Below are 19292 nucleotides of genomic sequence, written 5' to 3'. Positions count from 1 at the left end.
TCATAGCCTGTAACTACTACATAACTATTGTGTTAGGCTATTTCATATCTTCCTCTTCCCTTCAAAACTCCCATACTCCTTCTATTTTCTTTTTTCAGTTGATGATCTCATACTTTATTGATAAGACAGACCCCACCAGTAGAAACCCCTCATTTTCTTACCACCAAAGCAATAAAACTAACACTAACACATCTTCTCTTCCTTCTGATGGAGAAAGTGTCCCACCCTGCGTATCAAGAGACACTCTATTCTTCTCTGATCTCATTTCCTTGTCCTGTCAAGGACCAAAGAAGCTAAGCCATGATTTGTCTCTCCACTTCACTCTTGAATATTCTGTTTCTTTGATTACTAGCTTTGATGCTTCTGACAATTTCCTGGTGTGGAAGTGATTGGCGAAATTTTTTTAACTTTTAAAAACTCATTTATTAGGTACTACAGGAGAGAAACTGTGGGAGGAAATTTCCAATCTTTATCCAAATGTCTTCCTCCCATTCATCCTTCGATCTATAATCTAGCATTTGTTCCAACCACTGCTTAACTGCCCTTGTCAGGCTCATCATTATGTTGCCAGCGGAAAGCGCTTCTCTGTGCTCATCTTTCTTCTTCACGTCTCAGTGACATTCAACATAGTTGACCACTTCCTCTTCTGAAATCTTCAGACTTTTGCAAACCACTACTTCCTGGTTTTCACCTACCTTGCTGGCCTCTCTGTTTTCTTAACTGGCTCCCCTTTTTGCTCTTGCCAACTGCCTGAGAGAGCTAGCTGATTCAAGTGGAATAAAGTATCATTTTTATGCTGACGACTCCCAAATTTACATCTCTAAGACAGATCTCTTTGAACCCCAGACGCACATTTCTGATTCTCTTCTTGGCTGCCTCACAGACATTCAAACTCAGTGTTCTAAGTTTTCCCATTTTCAAAACAATATCACCAGCAAACCGCTTACTTAAGCCAGAAGCTTGAGGATTATCCAATCCATTAGAAAGTGCTGCTGATTCTACTTCCAAAGTGGATCTGTCCATTCCATATCTATCATCTAAATACAGGCCACCAACATTCCTAAGTCAATATCCTTCTAACATGCCCCTTATCACCATTTTGCCCTGCTTTAAGTCATTCTCCATCCTGCATCAAAAATAATCTTCTTAACATATAACACCTGCTTAAATGTTGTCAGTGATGTTCTGCTGCACCTGGAATAAACCCAAAGCCCAAGGCCCTGTGTCATCTAACCCCTACCTATCTCTCCGAACTTTAACTTGAGCTGTCCTCCTGTCATATTAATCTTCTTTCTATCTCTTTACTATCCAGCATCTTCCCAATTGCAAAGTATAAGCTTTCCCCTCTCCCTCATCCTCTCCTGCCTTTGCCTTCAACTTATGTGTCATTTCCTCAGAGCCATTCCTTTACACCACTTTCCAAAAAAGGGTTTTTGCCTCTGTTATTTTATCTGGGTTTACTTGTTTTTTGTTTATCTTCTCTACTAAAACAGAAGCTGCATGAAGGCCAGTACCTTCCATATTGCTAGCCGTTATCTTCAGTGCCAGATACAGTGACTGGTTCACAGTATGTACCTGATGAGTATTTGTTGAGTTCATTGATCTATGGTGCCATTTTCTATGAAAATTTTAATAGCATTATAAAGTTAATAATAAATATATCTTTTCCGGATTATTTCTGAAAATAAATACCTCTCTCATCCAAATTTATTTTTTTTAAAAATATGTCACCTTACCTAAACTGAATCTCTCAAAAGCTTCTTGCCTGTCCTGAGTGGTTACTGGCTGACCTTCCAAACTTTCCAGTGATCGGAGGTGAAAAATGGTGAACTGAAGGTAATGGGGAAGGGTCACAACTGGATTTTCAGCTAGGATCAGAGAAGTCAAATCTTGAAGTGGCTTCAATTTGCTTACATCTTGGAGCTAAAATGATATGTAATATTATTATTGGCATAATTGAATTAAAACATCATAAACATACCTAAAGAAAGTAATAAGGCAAGGAAATTGCTATTATCATGACAAGGAATCTATTCATAAAACCATTATCCAACAGTAGTTTGAAGGGAGGAACAGAAAGGAATATTTGAGGATCTAGAATGTATCAAGAGCAATTCTGGGCATTTTCCATATACCATTTCATCTGTGATTCTTCACAGAAACCTATGACATATCATCTGAATTTTATAGATCATGAAACTGAGGTTCAAAGAATTTAGGTAACCTGCTCAAAGCTCAGAGATTATACGTGAATGAAATAGCATTTGACTTCAAGACTGGGTAACTCTAATCCTATTATCTTTTCATTACACTGAATGAACAAATCAAAAATATAAATGTCTATAAAAAAGAAGTTTTGTAAATCTTCTGATAACTGTTATAGTTGATAATTAAAAGAAATAAGTATATGTAGAAACATTCACAGTTATGAAGTGAGATTTTTACATTTATCGAAAAAGGAATTTTAAAAGGTTGAGAAATACTACTACTAATAGCTAATACAAATAAAATCTCTTTCAAGTGGATGTGCACTCTTATTGAAGCCAACATCAATATGAACTGAGATGAGAAAGTGTTACAAAATTATAAATAATAATAAATATTTATTGAACGATTTTCCTGTTATCAGTACTATCTATGGATCAACTACTTTAGGAACATGTGTGGCAATATTAGATGAATTCATGGCTACCTCCTCCAAACACCCGCTAAACTCCAAGATCTCCGAGGTGATGCTGTGTAACATGGCGTGGGGCTTGGCTCTGAGTCACCTTATCAGATCTTTATAAAGATGAAGCAGGAAAGTATAGACACTGCACAGCATTAAACAAAAGTTACTTATTATTACTACCTTATACTGGTAAAAGTTTAAAACACTAAATAACTCTAAGGCTATATTCCTTAGTTTTTATTTTTACATTTTATCATTTCATCTGAGCCCTATACCACTTCCATAAAGAAGGCAGGGGAGAAACTATTTTTTTTCCAATTTAAACAGTGAGTTTTAGACAGATGAAATTTATCCATAGATTACAGAAAGCAAATCTAGACCCATACTGGAAGTTACCTCTTTTATTTTCTATTCTAAGACTTAAGTTCTTTAAATTATAGGAGGATTGTTTCAATTTTAATACAGACTTAAATAATGTTTTTACTTTGCAATGCTTACGGAATATCTAACTGTATAAATGTTACAAGAAAATCATAAGACAGAGAAAAATACATGTCACTAGCAGCTTATGTGAGCCATGATAGAGTTGCTTTGCTACAAAAAGCTAGTGATTAACACTTCCTGTAACACTTAATACTATCATTAAGGTTAATTCAGATTAATTCATAAATTTGAAAAAAAAACAAAAAAAGAGAACTCTGCTCCAGGCATGCCATGACATGGATTCTGGCACAAGCTGAATGACTTTGGGTAAGAGAGCTAGCCTCTCCAAGACTTTACCTGAAAATGGAAACAATAAAATGGTACCTAATTCACGGAATTATAAAAATAACCCCTGCACTGTCTCCTTAAGAAGAGTACTCAGAGGCTCAAAGGAAATGAAAGATGGGAAAACACTCAGAGATCAGCTCTCAGTTACCATGTAATCACGCAAAACCAGGTCTGTGTATATTTAATTCCCATAGAGAATACTAAGTTATGTCTGAATTTGATGTGTGGTCAAAGGACCAAGGACATTAAAAGAAGTCCCATAAAAAAAGAACCAAATTTAGATTTTAATCTTTTTACCTCAACAAGTCTAAAAAATTTAAATATTCTTGCTACTTTGAATAACTTACCGATGATATCTTGTTGGCTTTCAGATTGAGGACTTGCAAACATTTTAACTTCTTCCCTAACCACACTGGAATATGTTCAATTTCATTTCCTGCAAGGTTCAGCTTTTGTAGATTGTGCATATTTTCTATGCCTTCAATTTTGCTAGAAACCAAAGGGTAAAATCAAACTTAGTAAGTACAATGATAGTGTCCCTTCATTGTATTTTAAAAATAAATAGGCTTGGTTTTATGTAGAGTTGCTTTTCATAACTATAATTTACAAATGAGAATTTAAAAATAGTGGCTAAAAACAAATTTACCAAACAGCTCCAGTAGACTCTTCCTTACTGTCCCTGCCCAGGAATCCCATCTGTCTTACTATCAGACTTCAGGATCCCACAACACAGAAAAGAAGAGGCTGCCTGGGCCAGTCTCACTAACCACCGTGAAGGCTCCAGTGGACAGCAAGGGGTGAGCTGCGGAGTCCAGCAGCACACACCGTCCTGTTCTACCGCCCTGCACAGGAGAAGGTCCTTAATCACCACCTTAAGTCATCACTAAAAGACCAGCTATGCCAGCACGGTGTGGCTGCCATTCTGAGCAGGTGGAACCCCAGAATGATGCTGTATTTATGAACACAAATGTTTTAATCAGTATTTAATAAAACATTTATCACCTGCATTGGTGAATTTTCATTGTTGAAATATTTTCCCAAGTTGATTCCAATTTAATTCCTTGGTCAATTCTCTATACTGGGCAAATATTCCCATGCTTTTTACTTTCAGTTTTATTTTGTTGAAATTATTTTCATCAGGATCAATTTTTTTTTTTATACAAACTTTACATTAAGGATTTAATTCATTAATCACTCCCCGCCCCGCCCCATTTCATTTTTTCCATATTAGAGCTTTGGCTACAGTTAGTTGTTTTGTTCTTTGGCCATTCTATATACCAAGTCTTATGTGGAGGGAAAGTATACAGACATAAAGACTTTCAACATTTGAAAACTGTATCATTTTGCCTATAACAAGTTTTCTATGTGCATTTTTGCCAGTCAGTCTTATTGTGTTTATTTTTCAGAGTAATATACATTATGAAGTAGAAACAAGATTGAGGGCCTATTTATTACAGAAATAAGCAAAGAACATCAGGATAAAATACATAGGCTCAAAACAAGTTGATACATCTTTAGGATCAAAACAACAGAGTTAAAACATTCTGCTTCATGCCAACTTTCTTAATGAATAAGGCAGTTAGTCACAGACTGTAGCTGGGAAAACTTCCTGTAAAAATGGAACTAAGATAAAATTTGGTATTCAAAAAATGTATCTCCTTCTTTGATAATGCTAGGTATTATTCTGTACTTTAGTAATGCCAAAATATGACAGTTACCTACATGAAGGGCTAGACTACAAATGAATAACCAAAGTGTTTGCTCTTTCAAAGGATTCTTTCAGTAACATGGACAGTATGAATCTACCTCGTTAACAAAGACAATGACCCTGCAGTGCTACCCAAAGAAGTATTTACTTACCAGATTTTATTATATGATAGGTTGAGTTCACGTAATTTTAACAGCTTGTCCACCTTCTCAATCTTCCCTATTAGGTTATGGCTGAGATTCAGTATTTCAAGCTTAGTACATTTTTCCAAATTTTCGATATACTAATTGGAAACAAATGAATAAATGCTTTATACAACAGACGCCTCGACATGAGCTTGACATATAAGCATATGCATCAGGGGCTGCTCTGATCAGTCACGGAGACTAAGCCTTTACTGCTTCCCTGGGCAGTACCCTGGTGCGGCTCTCTTTGGTCAGGAGGGGCCACTCTCCTCAAGCTGCCAAACTTTTCTTGCCCTGCAGGAGATGACACTTCCTACATACTAGGAAACTGACGACAATTCAGTGAGAAATTTCTCCATCAGTCCTTTCCTTCTTCTACACTTTTCTACGCCTCTCTCTTTCTCCCTTCCTTTCTTCCAAGTTCAACTAAGGTACTCATGCTCTGGCATAATGTCCCCCGTCTCCTCTCCCTGTGTTCTTGAATCCTCAATCTTTCTCTCTCCTGGGTCTTCCCTTTAAGTTTAGAAACAGTCACTATTCGAAATTTCCCTGATGGTCCAGTGGTTAGGGCTCCGAGCTGCCAATGCAAGGGGCACGGGTTTAATCCCTGGATGAGGAACTAAGATCCCACATGCCATGTGTGGTGTGGCCAAAAGACAAAAAAATAAAAATAAAAACAGTCACTATTCAACAGACATTCACTACACACTTGCTACATGCCAGATGTGGCACCAGGCAATGGCAACATACCAGTGCACCAGACAATTTCGTTGTCACTGGAATCTACGTTCAACACACTCAGTTCAGTTCAGTTGCTCAGTTGTGTCCAGTTCTTTGCAACCCCATGGATTGCAGCAAGCCAGGCTTCCCTGTCCATCACCAACTCCCGGAGCTTGCTCAAACTCACGTCCATCAAGTTGGTGATACCATCCAACCATCTCATCCTCTGTCGTCCCCTTCTCCTCCTGCCTTCAATCTTTCCCAGCATCAGGGTCTTTTCTAGTGACTCAGTTCTTCACATCAGGTGGCCAAAGTATTGGAGTTTCAGCTTCAATATCAGTCCTTCCAATGAACACCAGGACTGATCTCCTTTAGGATGGACTGGTTGGATCTCCTTGCAGTCCAAGAGACTCTCAAGAGTCTTCTTCAACACCATAGTTCAAAAGCATCAATTCTTCGGTGCTCAGCTTTCTTTATAGTCCAACTCTCACAACCATACATGACTACTGGAAAAACCATAGCTTGACTAGACAGACCTTTGTTGACAAGGTAATGTCCCTGCTTTTTAACATGCTATCTAAGTTGGTCATAGCTTTTCTTCCAAGGAGTAAGTGTCTTTTAATTTCATGGCTGCAGTCACCATCTGCAGTGATTTTGGAGCCCAAGAAAATAGTCTGTCACTGTTTCCACTGTTTCCATTGAAAACAAGCTCAGTCTCCTTTATATGATACAAATCACCTCACACAGAACCTGTTTCCTACCCAGCTTTCACGTTACCACCCTTATTTGCCACCATGTTCTCATAAAAACTGTGTACATCTGCTCACTCTGCAGCCTCCCATTCAGTGTGAGTCATTGGTAAGGCAATACATCTTCCATCCCTACTATGTATTCAAAAAGTTCTCTCCAAGATAATCATTCATTCACCCATTCCAACAAATACTAACCAAACAAGGATTATGTGCCAGGAGCTGTTCTAGGTACTGCAACTATGGAAAAAACGGTAATGAATAAAGAAAACAAGGTTCTTGACTTCACTCACAGGGAAAGCCAATAAACAAATAGAGAAAATAAAGTTTTCAGGCATTAAAGCATACTAACAAGAAGATAACGTGATGTGGCAGAATAAAAGCACCACGGGGCAGGTTCTGTCTGCTGTGTTCACTACCCAGCACTGGTGCCTGGCGCGTAGTGGCTGCCACATCAGTGTCTGTCGAGGGAAAGAATGAGAGGGAGTGACTGAGGAGAAGGTGGCTACCTGCAACTGTGGGGAGACCTCACAGAGAGGAGGTGAGACTCGTCAAAAGCTAGCTGTGTGAACATCTGGAGACAGAGTACCAGGCAGAAAAACAAACAAACAAACAGCAAAGACCCTAAAAGAATGAAGCTGGTGGGCCTCAAGAATGAAGAGAGGGCTTTTTAAACTGCCAAATCAAACAACTTCTTCCAAGTTTTCACGCTGTTGGATGATGCTGTGACATTTCATAGCACATCTTTTTCTCCTGAAGTTCTTCCTCCTTTGGTCTCCATTCGTCACACTCTTGGATCTTCTATTCCAACGGCCCCTTCAGACTTTTTCACTGGGTCTGTCTCTCCCAGACCCACTCACTTTCTTTGATTCCCCCTCAATATTTCTCCTCTTAATTCCAGGCATTCTTCACACTAACTTCTAAGTTCCCCAAATCAGAAACTAAGCTTATTCACTGCTATATTTATTCCCACAGCCTAATCTAATACCTGGCATATAGAAACCACACAGTAAGGATTTATTAACTTGATATTTCATTTTTACAATCTTTAAACTCCAGGATGTTTCCTTTTTTTCCTATTTAATTACATAAGACATAAATATAGTCCAATAAAAATTTCAAACAAAACATAAAAAGCTCTCTTCATCAGGTCTCCAGTTCAGTTCCCCCACCAAAAAATCTCACTGCTCAAAGGTAACCCTTGTTAACAGACCAGTGTATATACACCCAGACCTTTCTATTCATTAATAAAATATTTTTAATGAATTAAAAAAGTATTTTGTTTCCTTACTAAAAATACTTTAGAGTTTGTTTTTTCCATTAAATATACTGGAACATTTTCCCACATTAATACATAGAGTTCTGGGAGTTTTTGTTCTTGTTCTTGTTTTTCAAGAAACTTGATAGTATTCCATGGTATGCGTGCATGCTAAGTCACTTCAGTTGTGTCCAACTCTTTGTGACCCCATGGACTGTAGCCCACCAGGCTCCTCTGTCCATGGGATTCTCCAGGCAAGAATACTGGAGTGGGTTGCCATGCCCTCCTTCAGGGGATGTTCCCGACCTGGGATTAAACCTATGTCTCCTGCAACTCCTGCATTATAGGCAGATTCTTAACCACTGAGCCACCAGGGAAGCCCATTTCATGGTATACTGCACCATAATTTTTAAGCAATTCCCTATTGACAGACAATTGGTTATTGACAATTTTTCTATTTTAAATAATGCCTAATAAATATTACTCCTCAGATACTTTTGGACACATGTGCAAATATTAATAGACATCAAGGAGTAGAACTGCTGTGTTGGTGAGTATAAATTCAATAAGTTTAAATTTAATTGCTGGATCAAATAAGTACATTTGAAATTTTGATAAATACTATCAAACTGTTTTCCTAAAATGCTACACCCATCTATACATCCACTAAGACCAAATGAGAAGATCCACTTCTCACATCTTTCTGAATGCTGAAATAACCTTTTTAACTCTTGTCCATTAGATACACGAAATGGAAAATGGCATCAAACCATGGTTCTATTTCTCATCTCTTTGACATTAATGAAACTGAATATATTCATGTTAACAGCCATTTATAATACTTTTGCGAACAGACTTATCCTCCACACAATTACCATTTAGCTGTCTCTTTCTAGTGAATCACAGGGGCTCTTTATATTATGCAGATACTGTTACACATGCTAGAAACACTATTTGCCAGCTTGTTTTTCTTTAACTTTTTAAAAGATAATAATTCATTAAACACCACTTTTTAATCTTTATGTAAGCTAAATCTGTCAATATTTTTCTTTGTGGTACTAGGGTTGGTGTTCGATTAGAAGGGCCTTCCCAACTCTAAGATTTAAAAATATATTTTTTCCTAACACTTTTATAGCACTTTTGTTGGTTGATTTTTGTTTTGTTTTCATTAAGACTGTCAATCTTCTGGAATTAATTTTTGTGACTTAAGTAGGAGGCATCTAAGTTTATATTTTTTCCAACCAAAAATATTAAGTTGTAAATAATAAAAATAATAATAATAAACAATAAGAAGAAATTATTTTTATTAAAAAATAAAAATTAAATTTCAATGTACTCATGGTGTATAGTTTATAAATAGAATAAGGTAGTAAACAGTCTAGAGCAGGGATCAGTAACCTTTTTCTGCAAAAGGCCAGATAGTAAATATTTTTTGGCTTTGTGAGGAATATATAGTCTTTTTGACAATCACTTACTTCTGATATTGTAACAAAAAAAACAGCCACAGGCAATATGGAAATCAATGAGTGTAGCTGTGCTCCAATAAAGCTTTATTAACAAAAACAAGCAGTAGGCCTAATTTGGCGTTTAGATTGTAGTTTGCTGACCCTTTCTAGAGAGAATCAACAACATGAAGAATAAGAGGAGGTTATGAATTTGAAGATGTCACACTTTACATTTCTGATGGAGAACTTTCACTAGAAACAATAAAAGATCTGCAACAAATCCAGCAACATTAGAATGAAACAGTACTGTAAATTCCATATATATATTTTTTATTGGTAACAATAACCCTATATGCAAAACAGAAAAAGAGACACAGAAGTATAGAACAGACTTTTGAACTCTGTGGGAGAAGGTGAGGGTGGGATGTTTCAAAAGAACAGCATGTATATTATCTATGGTGAAACAGATCACCAGCCCAGGTGGGATGCATGAGTCAAGTGCTCGGGCCTGGTGGACTGGGAGGACCCAGAGGAATCGGGTGGACAGGGAGGTGGGAGGGGGGATCGGGATGGGGAATACGTGTAACTCTATGGCTGATTCATATCAATGTATGACAAAATCCACTGAAATGTTGTGAAGTAATTAGCCTCCAACTAATAAAAAATAAATAAATAAATAAATAAAGCACAAAAATTAAAATCAATGTCTGTATTCAGAAAGGTTGGTAACATACCTTAAATTTCTTGCCACCATCTTTGGAAAGTGAAAGGTTCAGAGATTTTACCAAGGCCAAATTTTCCTGTTTAGTAAGTTTTTTAACAAGGGCTTCTGTAATATATCGAACTCCTGCATGTGAATCAGCTTCTGAAGTTATACAAACAGATCATTATCAGAAGAGGAAAAATGAATACTTTGAGAAACAAACTGCCCTGATGTTATACAACAACTACAAAAATTTAAACCATGCAATTGTAAAAACCGTTGGCTAGCTCTAATTGGAATGTTTAAATAATATTTTACTTTATGTAGCATTTCATAATGATGACAATAAGTTATACTTCATAAATATTAACTGTGTGCAAGCTTTGTATTAAGTACTCGACATTAAAAAATGTAATTTGTACAACAATCCTTGGGGATAGAAATTACTATTCTTCTTTATAAAAAAATTAGAAAGCAATTTGTTCAAGTTCTTGCAGCTAAAAATATGCAAATCTAGGACTTGAACCTAGGCAGATGAATCTAAAATTTATACTTTTAAGTATGATCAGCACTGAGGTTTTTAGCAGCATTTTAATGTTAGTTTTTTAAAAAATACATTGGATTATTTAGTTTTTTGCTTTAAACAATTTTAATCAAGTTAAAAAATACTAGAATTCTTAAAAATTTCCTTTTCCTATTTTTTGTTATGGTAGGAAACTTAAATATAGGGGATCACAATATATTTTATAGAGATAAAGTACTAACTTAATGGATAGCATACCCTGTCTCAAGACCTTCCTGGGTATTACAATCAGAGCTTATTAAAGCCATGTTAGTACAGCACAAGGAACTCTACGCAATATTCTATAACGGCCCACATGGAAAAGAATCTAAAGAAGAGTGTACCTATGCATATGAGTAGCTGACTCACTCTGCTGCACGTGTGAAGCTAACACAGCACTGTGAGCCAACTACACTCCAATTTAAAAATTGTTTTTAAAAAGCCATGTTAAATTCTACAAAAGCATCCATAAAAAAGAAAACTGTCTCTTGGTTCTTTATGAATCAAAGATAATTAATCCTGGGTTCAGATCCAGGCTGTGGGCCAAAGTTTCCCCATGATTACTTATATAAGAAGTTAATATTTATTTTGGTTCAAAATAAAATAATTTTAAAAATTTGGCCCAATCTAAAGAAAATATTCATCAAGTTAGAAATAACAATGTGCCAGTGGGCAGCAAGGGTACAGTCCAAACTCAATGCTGATGCTATTTATTAATAGACACTGATCAGTATTCATCAACAGAATTTGATGACCATGATTTCATGACATAGCAAGGAAATCACAAAAAAGTTTTCTTTGTATTTAATCACATTAAGTAAATTTCTTAAAAAAAGAACCCATTTTTAAAAACAGATTCCTAGACTGACGGAATGCTTTTAAGAAAAAAATAAAAACCTTGGTGAACATTCATATGTACGTCCCTGATTTGAGAATCAGTCCATTCACAGATTGGCAGCTTGCCTATAAGCAGACTGGAATATCCCAGGGATGGACAACATGTTTATAGTGAATTAAGGCGCTCCATTCTGAAGTGACCAGATATGCCTTCCCCTCAACCAAGGATGATGGTAAACTGGCATATGAACTTTAAAGCACTCTCCTACCACAGGAAATAAAGCCTCCTCTTTCTGGAAACTCCCTTCTCCTAACTCTTTCAGACACCTTCACCCTTAACCAGAAGCCTCCATCCTCCGTTGTTCTTAGACAATTTCTGTCAAAAACAATGGGTCAAGTTACTAGTAGGATGGATACCTGTTATATTTGGACCAAAAATGTAAGTTCAGTATTTTCCATTTGTACTTAAAAAGAGTATTTGGTAACATTCACAGATTAAAAAGCATTACCTTTCTGGTCGTGGTAATCCAAAAGCATAGTGTTTTCACCTATAATCTCAATTTGCTCATGCCACTGTCTTCCAGAATGAAAAGGCAGAGTCTCAGATCCGTTTAAAGGTGAAAGTGACCTAGATCTCATATTGGACGTAAGAGAAGATGGACTAGGAGAGTGAGATGATGGTGGCATCTTTGTTTTGGGAATTTTCTGCTGAGGACCTTTCTTCATTGCAAGAATAAAGCCAGGTATCCATCAAAACCTGTAAGAGTTCCCAATATATTTAACAAGGTTAATGTTTAGAGCTATCAAAGCGATTAGTCTATTTCTAGAATTTTCAAGACTACAAAGTTTCAAATTCAGAAGTTATAGATGCTAGAACCCACACTACTCCAAGCTGATGGAAGCAGACACTATTTCAGACATTGCTGATTACCTTACCAGCGGGAAGAGAGACCTCCAGAGGGTCTTGTACTGACATGCACTCCAGCCAGAAGCCTCATCTGTCATTGTGGTTCTCAGTTTCTTGGACCAAACTATTCACAGTGCCTCTTCTACTTACAAAGAGTTCTAGAGCGCATAGAGCTGGAAATACTTGACAGCCAGTAGTATTTCATTCTGATCAGCACTCTCTCCTTCCTGCAACAGTTTCTTCCTCTGGCTTCTGGAGGAAGCCACACTTTCCTCCCATCTTCCTGGCCTCTCCTCAGCCTCCTTCCCTGGCCAAAGCTCGTCTATTCACTCTTTAAATGTCAGAGCTCCTCAGGTCTCCTCTGCTCTCTCTCTAAACTTAACTGAGACAATCTAATGTACACCCATGGTTCCCAATGCCACCTTTTTACTGGTATTTATATTTTCAATCCAACTCTTCTCTGAGTCCAGACACCTATTCTCAACTGTCTACCTGATATCGCACTGACACCCTGAATCAACATGTCCAAATTGAACTTTTCCCTCATCCCGCCCTCATCTTCTTCCCATCCTGTTCCTCCTCCAGTGTTCCCTTACTGTGGACAATGCTCTTGGAAATAAGCCAGAAACTGGGAGTCACTTCCTTCTTCCCATAACCAATCAATCACCAAGTTTTGTCAATTCTACTTCCTAAGCATCTCTCAAATTAGTCCCTTTCTTTCCATCTCCCCTCTCGTCTACTCTGATCCACACACTCATCAAACTACTTAACAGCTTCTAACTGATTTGTCTACAAGCTCTCTTCCCTTCCTCTTCCATCACTACATTGTGGCCAGAGTGATCTAGTTTAAAAGTTAATCTATGGGTCTGTAATAAATGAAATATTTATCATGACCTGTGAGATCCCCCATGATGTGATCCTGTCTCTCTAGCCTCACATCTGTCACTAGTTTCCTAGACTCTGGGCTGGAGCCACACAGACCTCTGTATCTAATTTCTGGTGTTGCAAATGCTTGCCTTTGGTCTTTCTTTTTTTTAATCTTTTTAGGAGTTCTCACTATATAGTCTGCATATTAACTTTAGTCAAATAAATAATTTGCAAGTTTTCTCCCACCCTGTGGTTTCCTTTCGACTAATTGATACTGTCTTAAAAAATAAAATCGGCCCCCTGGTGGCTCAGACGGTAAAGTGTCTGTCTACAATGCAGGAGACCCAGGTTTGAGCCCTGGGTCAGGAAGATCCCCCGGAGAAGGAAATGGCAACCCACTCCAGTACTATTGCCTGGGAAATCCCATGGATGGAGGAGCCTGGTAGGCTACAGTCCATGGGGTCACAAAGAGTCAGACACGACTATGCGACTTCACTTCACTAAAAAATGAAACTATTTATTTTTAGTGTGTTGGGTCTTCCATTGCTGCTTGGGCTTTTCTCTAGTTGCAGTGCGAGGGCTTCTCATTGAGGAGGCTTCTCTTGTTGCGAAGCCTGGGCTCTAGGGTGCTCTGGCTCCAGTAACAGGGGCTCCTCTGCCCCAGAGCACAGGCTCAGTAGTTGTGGCACATGGGCTTGGTTGCTCTATGGCATGTGGGATCTTCCTGGCCCAGGAATCAAACCCATGTCTCCTGCACTGGCAGGCGATTCTTTACCTCTGAGCCACCAGGGAGGTCCCTGTGATGTTGTCATTTGATACTCATCTAAAATTTTTAAAGAAATACAACTGGTCTATTTTTCCTTTTGCTGCCTGTGCCTTTGATGTCATATCCAAGAAATCACTGCCAAATCCAGTGGTATTAGGTAAAAGTCCAAATTCAGACAGAGTGCTAGCTGGAGTAATGATGAGAATCAGTTTTTCTCTCAAATTAACTTGTAAGCCAAATCACACAATTAATCTAGTATAATTTAAGTTCCATGAAAGTAGTGATATTATTCACTGATGTACTCCAGGCCAAGAACAGAGCCTACAAAATGGTAGATAATTACTATTTATTGAATGAATTGTTCATAAAGAACCTAGAAACAATAAAATGCTATTCAATAATTCAACAAAATGCTATCTTCATGAGCAATATCAGTCCTCAATACCAAGAGTCCTAACATACAAGTTAGGTTTATGCAAAAAAGATTTTCATGATATACAACTGCTCTTATAAGTACACTGCAAAAATTATAAATCTGGCAAACTTTTAGACCAAAAAGTGTTATAAGATGCACAGGTCTTGAACAAGCTGCATTAACAATGATTCTACTTTGCTCAATATCCATAAACTCCCGTACCCTCACTACTGAAGATGTGAAGTGTGTGTATGTGTATGTGTTAGTCACTCAGTCGTGTCCAACTCTTTGCAAACCCATGGACTGCAGCCCAGCAGACTCCTCTGTGCATGGGATTCTCCAGGCAAGAATAATGCAGTGGGTAGCCATTCCCTCGTCCAGAGGATCTTCCCAACCCAGGGGTTGAACCTGGGTATCCTGCAGATGCCTGGGTATCAGGCAGATTCTTTACCAACTGAGCCACCAGGAAGGCCCTAAAGTGTGAAGACAAAACAGAAACTACTTTTTAGAAGAGTAATCTGCAGCCCAAAGGTTTTGGATAGCTCGAACCCTAATGCCAGGGACTCTGCCAACTGTCCAGTGGTTGTTTCCATGCTTCCAATTCAGGGGCTGTGGGTTTGATCCCTGGTCAGGGAACTAAGGTCCCACAGGCTGTGTGAGGCACGGCCAAAAAAAAAATAATAAAATAAAAACAGGAAGGAAGAAAAAGAAATAAAAATAAATGGTAGCTGTTTAAAACATTTTAATTTTTTTGAAGGAAAAATAAAATTTAATACAATGAAAGCATTGTATCACGATCTAGCATCTTAAGGTGACTAGTTTGAAGGTAACAAAAACCTGCTAAATTTTTTTAAAAAGTGATTATTATTTCACAGGTATACAGTACAACAAGGCCAACTGCTTTGTTTCAACAATCTAGATCACCTTAAACTGCAAATCTAAGTCTTTACTTTCTCTTTCGTTTTTTCATGTCAAATCATCCACAAAGGTCAGAAAAGCTTCCTTCAATTCACACAACTGCTACTGATGTCTTAACCACAAAGCTTTAGGACCTAATTTCACAAGTGTGGCAAACAATTTCTATCTTAACATTCTGCCAAGGCAAAAGTCTCTCAGTAATACGCCTCATTCTGTGTTAGACTGCACTGGTGCTCTCTTTCTGAATAATAATATACTCAAGCTTGAAAAGAGCTAAGACGCATGTGCTTTAATAACACAATTTTATTCATTACTGAATTAAATACAGTTTTCATAAGGGCAAGGGACTTAAGAAATAAAAGAGGAGCAGTACAGGGCCCAGTTCCCACTTCCATATGTCTTTCTCTGTCTCATAGCATGACAGAAAATTATAAAATTAGAATGAGAGTATGCTACAAGCTACAGAGATATGCTTCATACACATTTTTAGTTTCTTGGTTTAAAAATGCACATACATCCTACATTTTTATGCAACGCAAATATTTTGTACCCTGCACCTTAGCCTTATCTCTAACTTCTTAAAATATTGGACCATCCTGAATTCCTCTCACAACATCCTAATGACCAAGACTCTTTGGGCCTCACTAGAATATCATGAGATCTCTTTTGATGAGAAAAACTCTGCCTTACTCAATAATAGAGTTAAAGAAATATATTAGAATGGATTCCAGAAGTCAAAATTAACTGCTTCCTTTAATGAGTTGTAACCTGCAAGATTAAATGATGGTTCTGAAGTCACAGTGCATTCCCAGACTCCTTTCCTGGGTCACCATAGCTCCTGTAAAGCCTAGACATATGATCTCACAGAATAGCTAACTCAGTAAAATGGGCTTAGGGATTTACTGTGCTTGAGAAAGGATACCTGGCAGTAGTAAAATCTTGAACCACGATTTTAAGAGAGAGCGATGTTGCTTGACCAAGGCTGTAGTTTGCAATTATACAAACAATAGACCGAGCAATAGAAAAGAGAAGACAGAGATGAGAGGCAGGGCTAGTGTGTGTGAAGGGGCAGGATAAACTGAAACCAAAACAAGCAAAACAAGTCCAGAGCTAGAGACACATTTTGAAAACCCAGATGGTAAGTCTGCAGAATAAAAGAAAGCCACCGGAATGATGTGATAATCAAAATCATATGATCAAGCATCCCATCCTTCTCAGACTCAGAAACTTGCCTTGATCTAACAATTCCCTCCACCACAGCTTAGTAGAGTCTACACCTTCACCTCTATCCAGCCTTTCCCAAGATTCCATCATCTCTGATCTTTTCCAAATGAGGCAGACCTCAGTAATTCCCAAACCTTCCATCTCTCTTTCCAGTTACTACAATAAGCAAATATCCATCCCCATTTCTTGACCTCCATATCCCTCTCCATGGCACCCCTTAGCCCTTTAATCACATCTCAGTACTTTCCCTATAATTCGACTTCATCCCATACGCTCTGATCCATTTAAACACTCTTATTCTCCAACTAGTCCTTTCAAAGATCCTGACCCCTATTCCTCACCAACGGCAATTCTCCCATCCCATGCTCGTCAACCTTTGCATCCCACCCTTTCATCCCATTCTGATTGCCAAGTCTTCCCACAAATTCTCTTCCCTAACACTGTACTAGTCTTCTCCATTGCTCTATAGTGCTTCCCAGTGTCCTGCCTCCACATTCCTGTATTCATCCTGATTTCCCAAACTGCTCATCACAGCAAATATTCTGACATCCTAATTCACTCGAATACTCTGGCTTCTAATTATCCCCTCTTCACACAAAATACTCAAGTCTCCATCCAGACCACTTCATCTCAACCCAACTGGCTACTTGCCTCTCCCTTCTAACACCCTGGCATCTGTGTTCCTCTGTGTTCCATTAACATCCTGAGCTTTCTTCTCACATCTCTCTCCATGCTACTCAGGTATGGGGGGGGGGGAGTGGGGAAGCTTCCCAAACCTTCCCATTAGTTTATTTATTTTTTTTTTTCGGTCATTCGATTTTATTCTGCAACTTTAAGGCACCAAGAACTGTGCTAGGCTCTAAGAATACAGGGCCAAGAAGACCCTCAAAACACACTCAAAACACACAAGAGGATCAGGTCTCTGACCCAAACAGCATCCTTTACAACACCTTAAAATTAGAATTAAACGATTATTTGTGAAACAACTTGATTATTGTTTGTTCCTCCTTCTAGAGTTTGGCTACAAGACAGTAGAAGCTGTATTGTTTGGTGCACAGTAAATATTTGTTGAATGAGTGAAGAAAGGACTGTGCTAAGTACTCTAAAGACATTACCAAACAAATTCTCACAGATAATGTATAATTATTAAACTCATCTATAAGTGACAATGTATCATTAAGAATTAAGAGCTTGAGCTCTACAACTGAGTTCAAATGTTAATTTTCCACTTTCTGTGTGACATAGGCAAATTACTTAACCTTTCTGATCCACAGTTTTATTACTTTTAAGATGAGAATGATGACCTCGTTCAAGTTATTTTAAATCAGTTAAAGGGAAAGACTAAAGGATGTAAAACTGAATCTGGCACACAAGGTACACTCAAAAGTACTTACCGAGTATCTTTACAAAGAGAAAACGTGCTCAGGAAGGTTAAGAACCAAGCCCAAATCTCACAGACGTTCAGTAGCACAGGTGGCAGAATCAAGACGTGAAGCCAAGCTTTGACTTGAAAATACACCTGTCCCTTAAGCATTATACGACAAAGCATTTGCTCTTCCCTATCTTTAAGCTTTTCTTCCCCATATCCTAACTCTCCTTTTTCTCCATGTACTGGATTCCGCCCGATTTCAGGACGCCCGTCAGGGTACCCGAACCATCCCGTTTCCCAGTCACTCCCGCAGACGCCTGGCACACCTCCTCCCCCTCCGCTCGGCAGCGGGACCCTACCTTTCACTCGCCGAGCCCCCGCGTCCACACCTCCCCACACTCTGGTCCTTCATCCCAAAGCCCCCACCCCGTGACCTCCTCACTTCTTATCCAAACCTCCCTCCATCCGCCTCCTCCCGCCCCACGCCGGTTCCGGGCCCTCCCCTCCTTCCCATCCAATCCCAATTCCCAGGCACACGCCCCCGCCCCGAATCCATCCCTCGCTGGGTCCAGGCCTTCCCGCCTTCGCCGCTGGTCCCCACCCGCTCCGCCTGGAGGCCGGAGAACGGCCTAGACCAGGCCTGGCACTCACCGCGAAGGAGCGGGGCCGAGCAAGCCCGCCGGACGCGGCCGGGCGGAGAGGGGCCGGCAGTCCCCTTCAGGCGCCCAGCGGCGCGGCAGCCATTTTGTTGTGTTGTGCCGGTTGCCGTGGGGCCGTGCGCGCCGCGTGGGCGGAGCCTGCCGCGGTCACGCCCTCCCCCCGGAGTTTGGGGGCGGGACCAGGCTTCCCGCCGCTCAGTGTGCCAGGCCCGCGGGCGCGCAAAGGCGCGTGGGAGCCCGCGCGAAGCGAGATTTCCTGCTGCCGGCGGCTAGAGGCCCCGCTCTTTTCTCTGAGGCGAAGCGGCCGACTTCTCATGCTCAGGCCTCGACACGCTCCGCGCGGGACCTGAGAGACCGATGTAGCTGTGTCACCAAGCCCCCGCATTTCCATTGCTGGCCGTCTGGCTTCGAACTAGTGTGCCTCGCCGCACACTCCTCCTTCGCACGGCCCGTTTCTGAGGCGAATTCTCTTCGTCAGGGGCCAGACAGGCCAGACGTAGATGAACCTCTGAGGGAACGCAGTTTAGGCTTCAGATGTCCCCGAGGTGACGGGAATGA

At 39.5% G+C, this 19292-nt stretch overlaps 1 protein-coding gene across 2 annotated transcripts in view; it reads right to left on the bottom strand.

Moving 5' to 3' along the window:
* The window catches only part of CNTRL (centriolin), an 81972-nt gene extending 63121 nt beyond the window's left edge, over nt 1–18851 (bottom strand). For both annotated transcript variants that reach the window (XM_065946906.1, XM_065946907.1), the window contains exons 1-6: nt 18727–18851; nt 12119–12366; nt 10242–10372; nt 5303–5433; nt 3790–3931; nt 1737–1923 (exon numbers count right to left, since the gene is read on the bottom strand). In XM_065946906.1, the coding sequence (XP_065802978.1) occupies nt 1737–1923; nt 3790–3931; nt 5303–5433; nt 10242–10372; nt 12119–12335 (808 nt within the window). In that variant the 5' untranslated portion in view covers nt 12336–12366; nt 18727–18851. The remainder of the gene's footprint in view (nt 1–1736; nt 1924–3789; nt 3932–5302; nt 5434–10241; nt 10373–12118; nt 12367–18726) is intronic.
* Between the last annotated feature and the right edge of the window lie 441 nt (nt 18852–19292).

Source organism: Muntiacus reevesi, chromosome 10 (genome assembly GCF_963930625.1).
Source record: "Muntiacus reevesi chromosome 10, mMunRee1.1, whole genome shotgun sequence".
Classification (NCBI taxonomy): domain Eukaryota; kingdom Metazoa; phylum Chordata; class Mammalia; order Artiodactyla; family Cervidae; genus Muntiacus; species Muntiacus reevesi.
The sequence above is the reverse complement of the archived record's forward strand: the minus strand, read 5'-3'. Positions and strand labels throughout refer to the sequence as shown.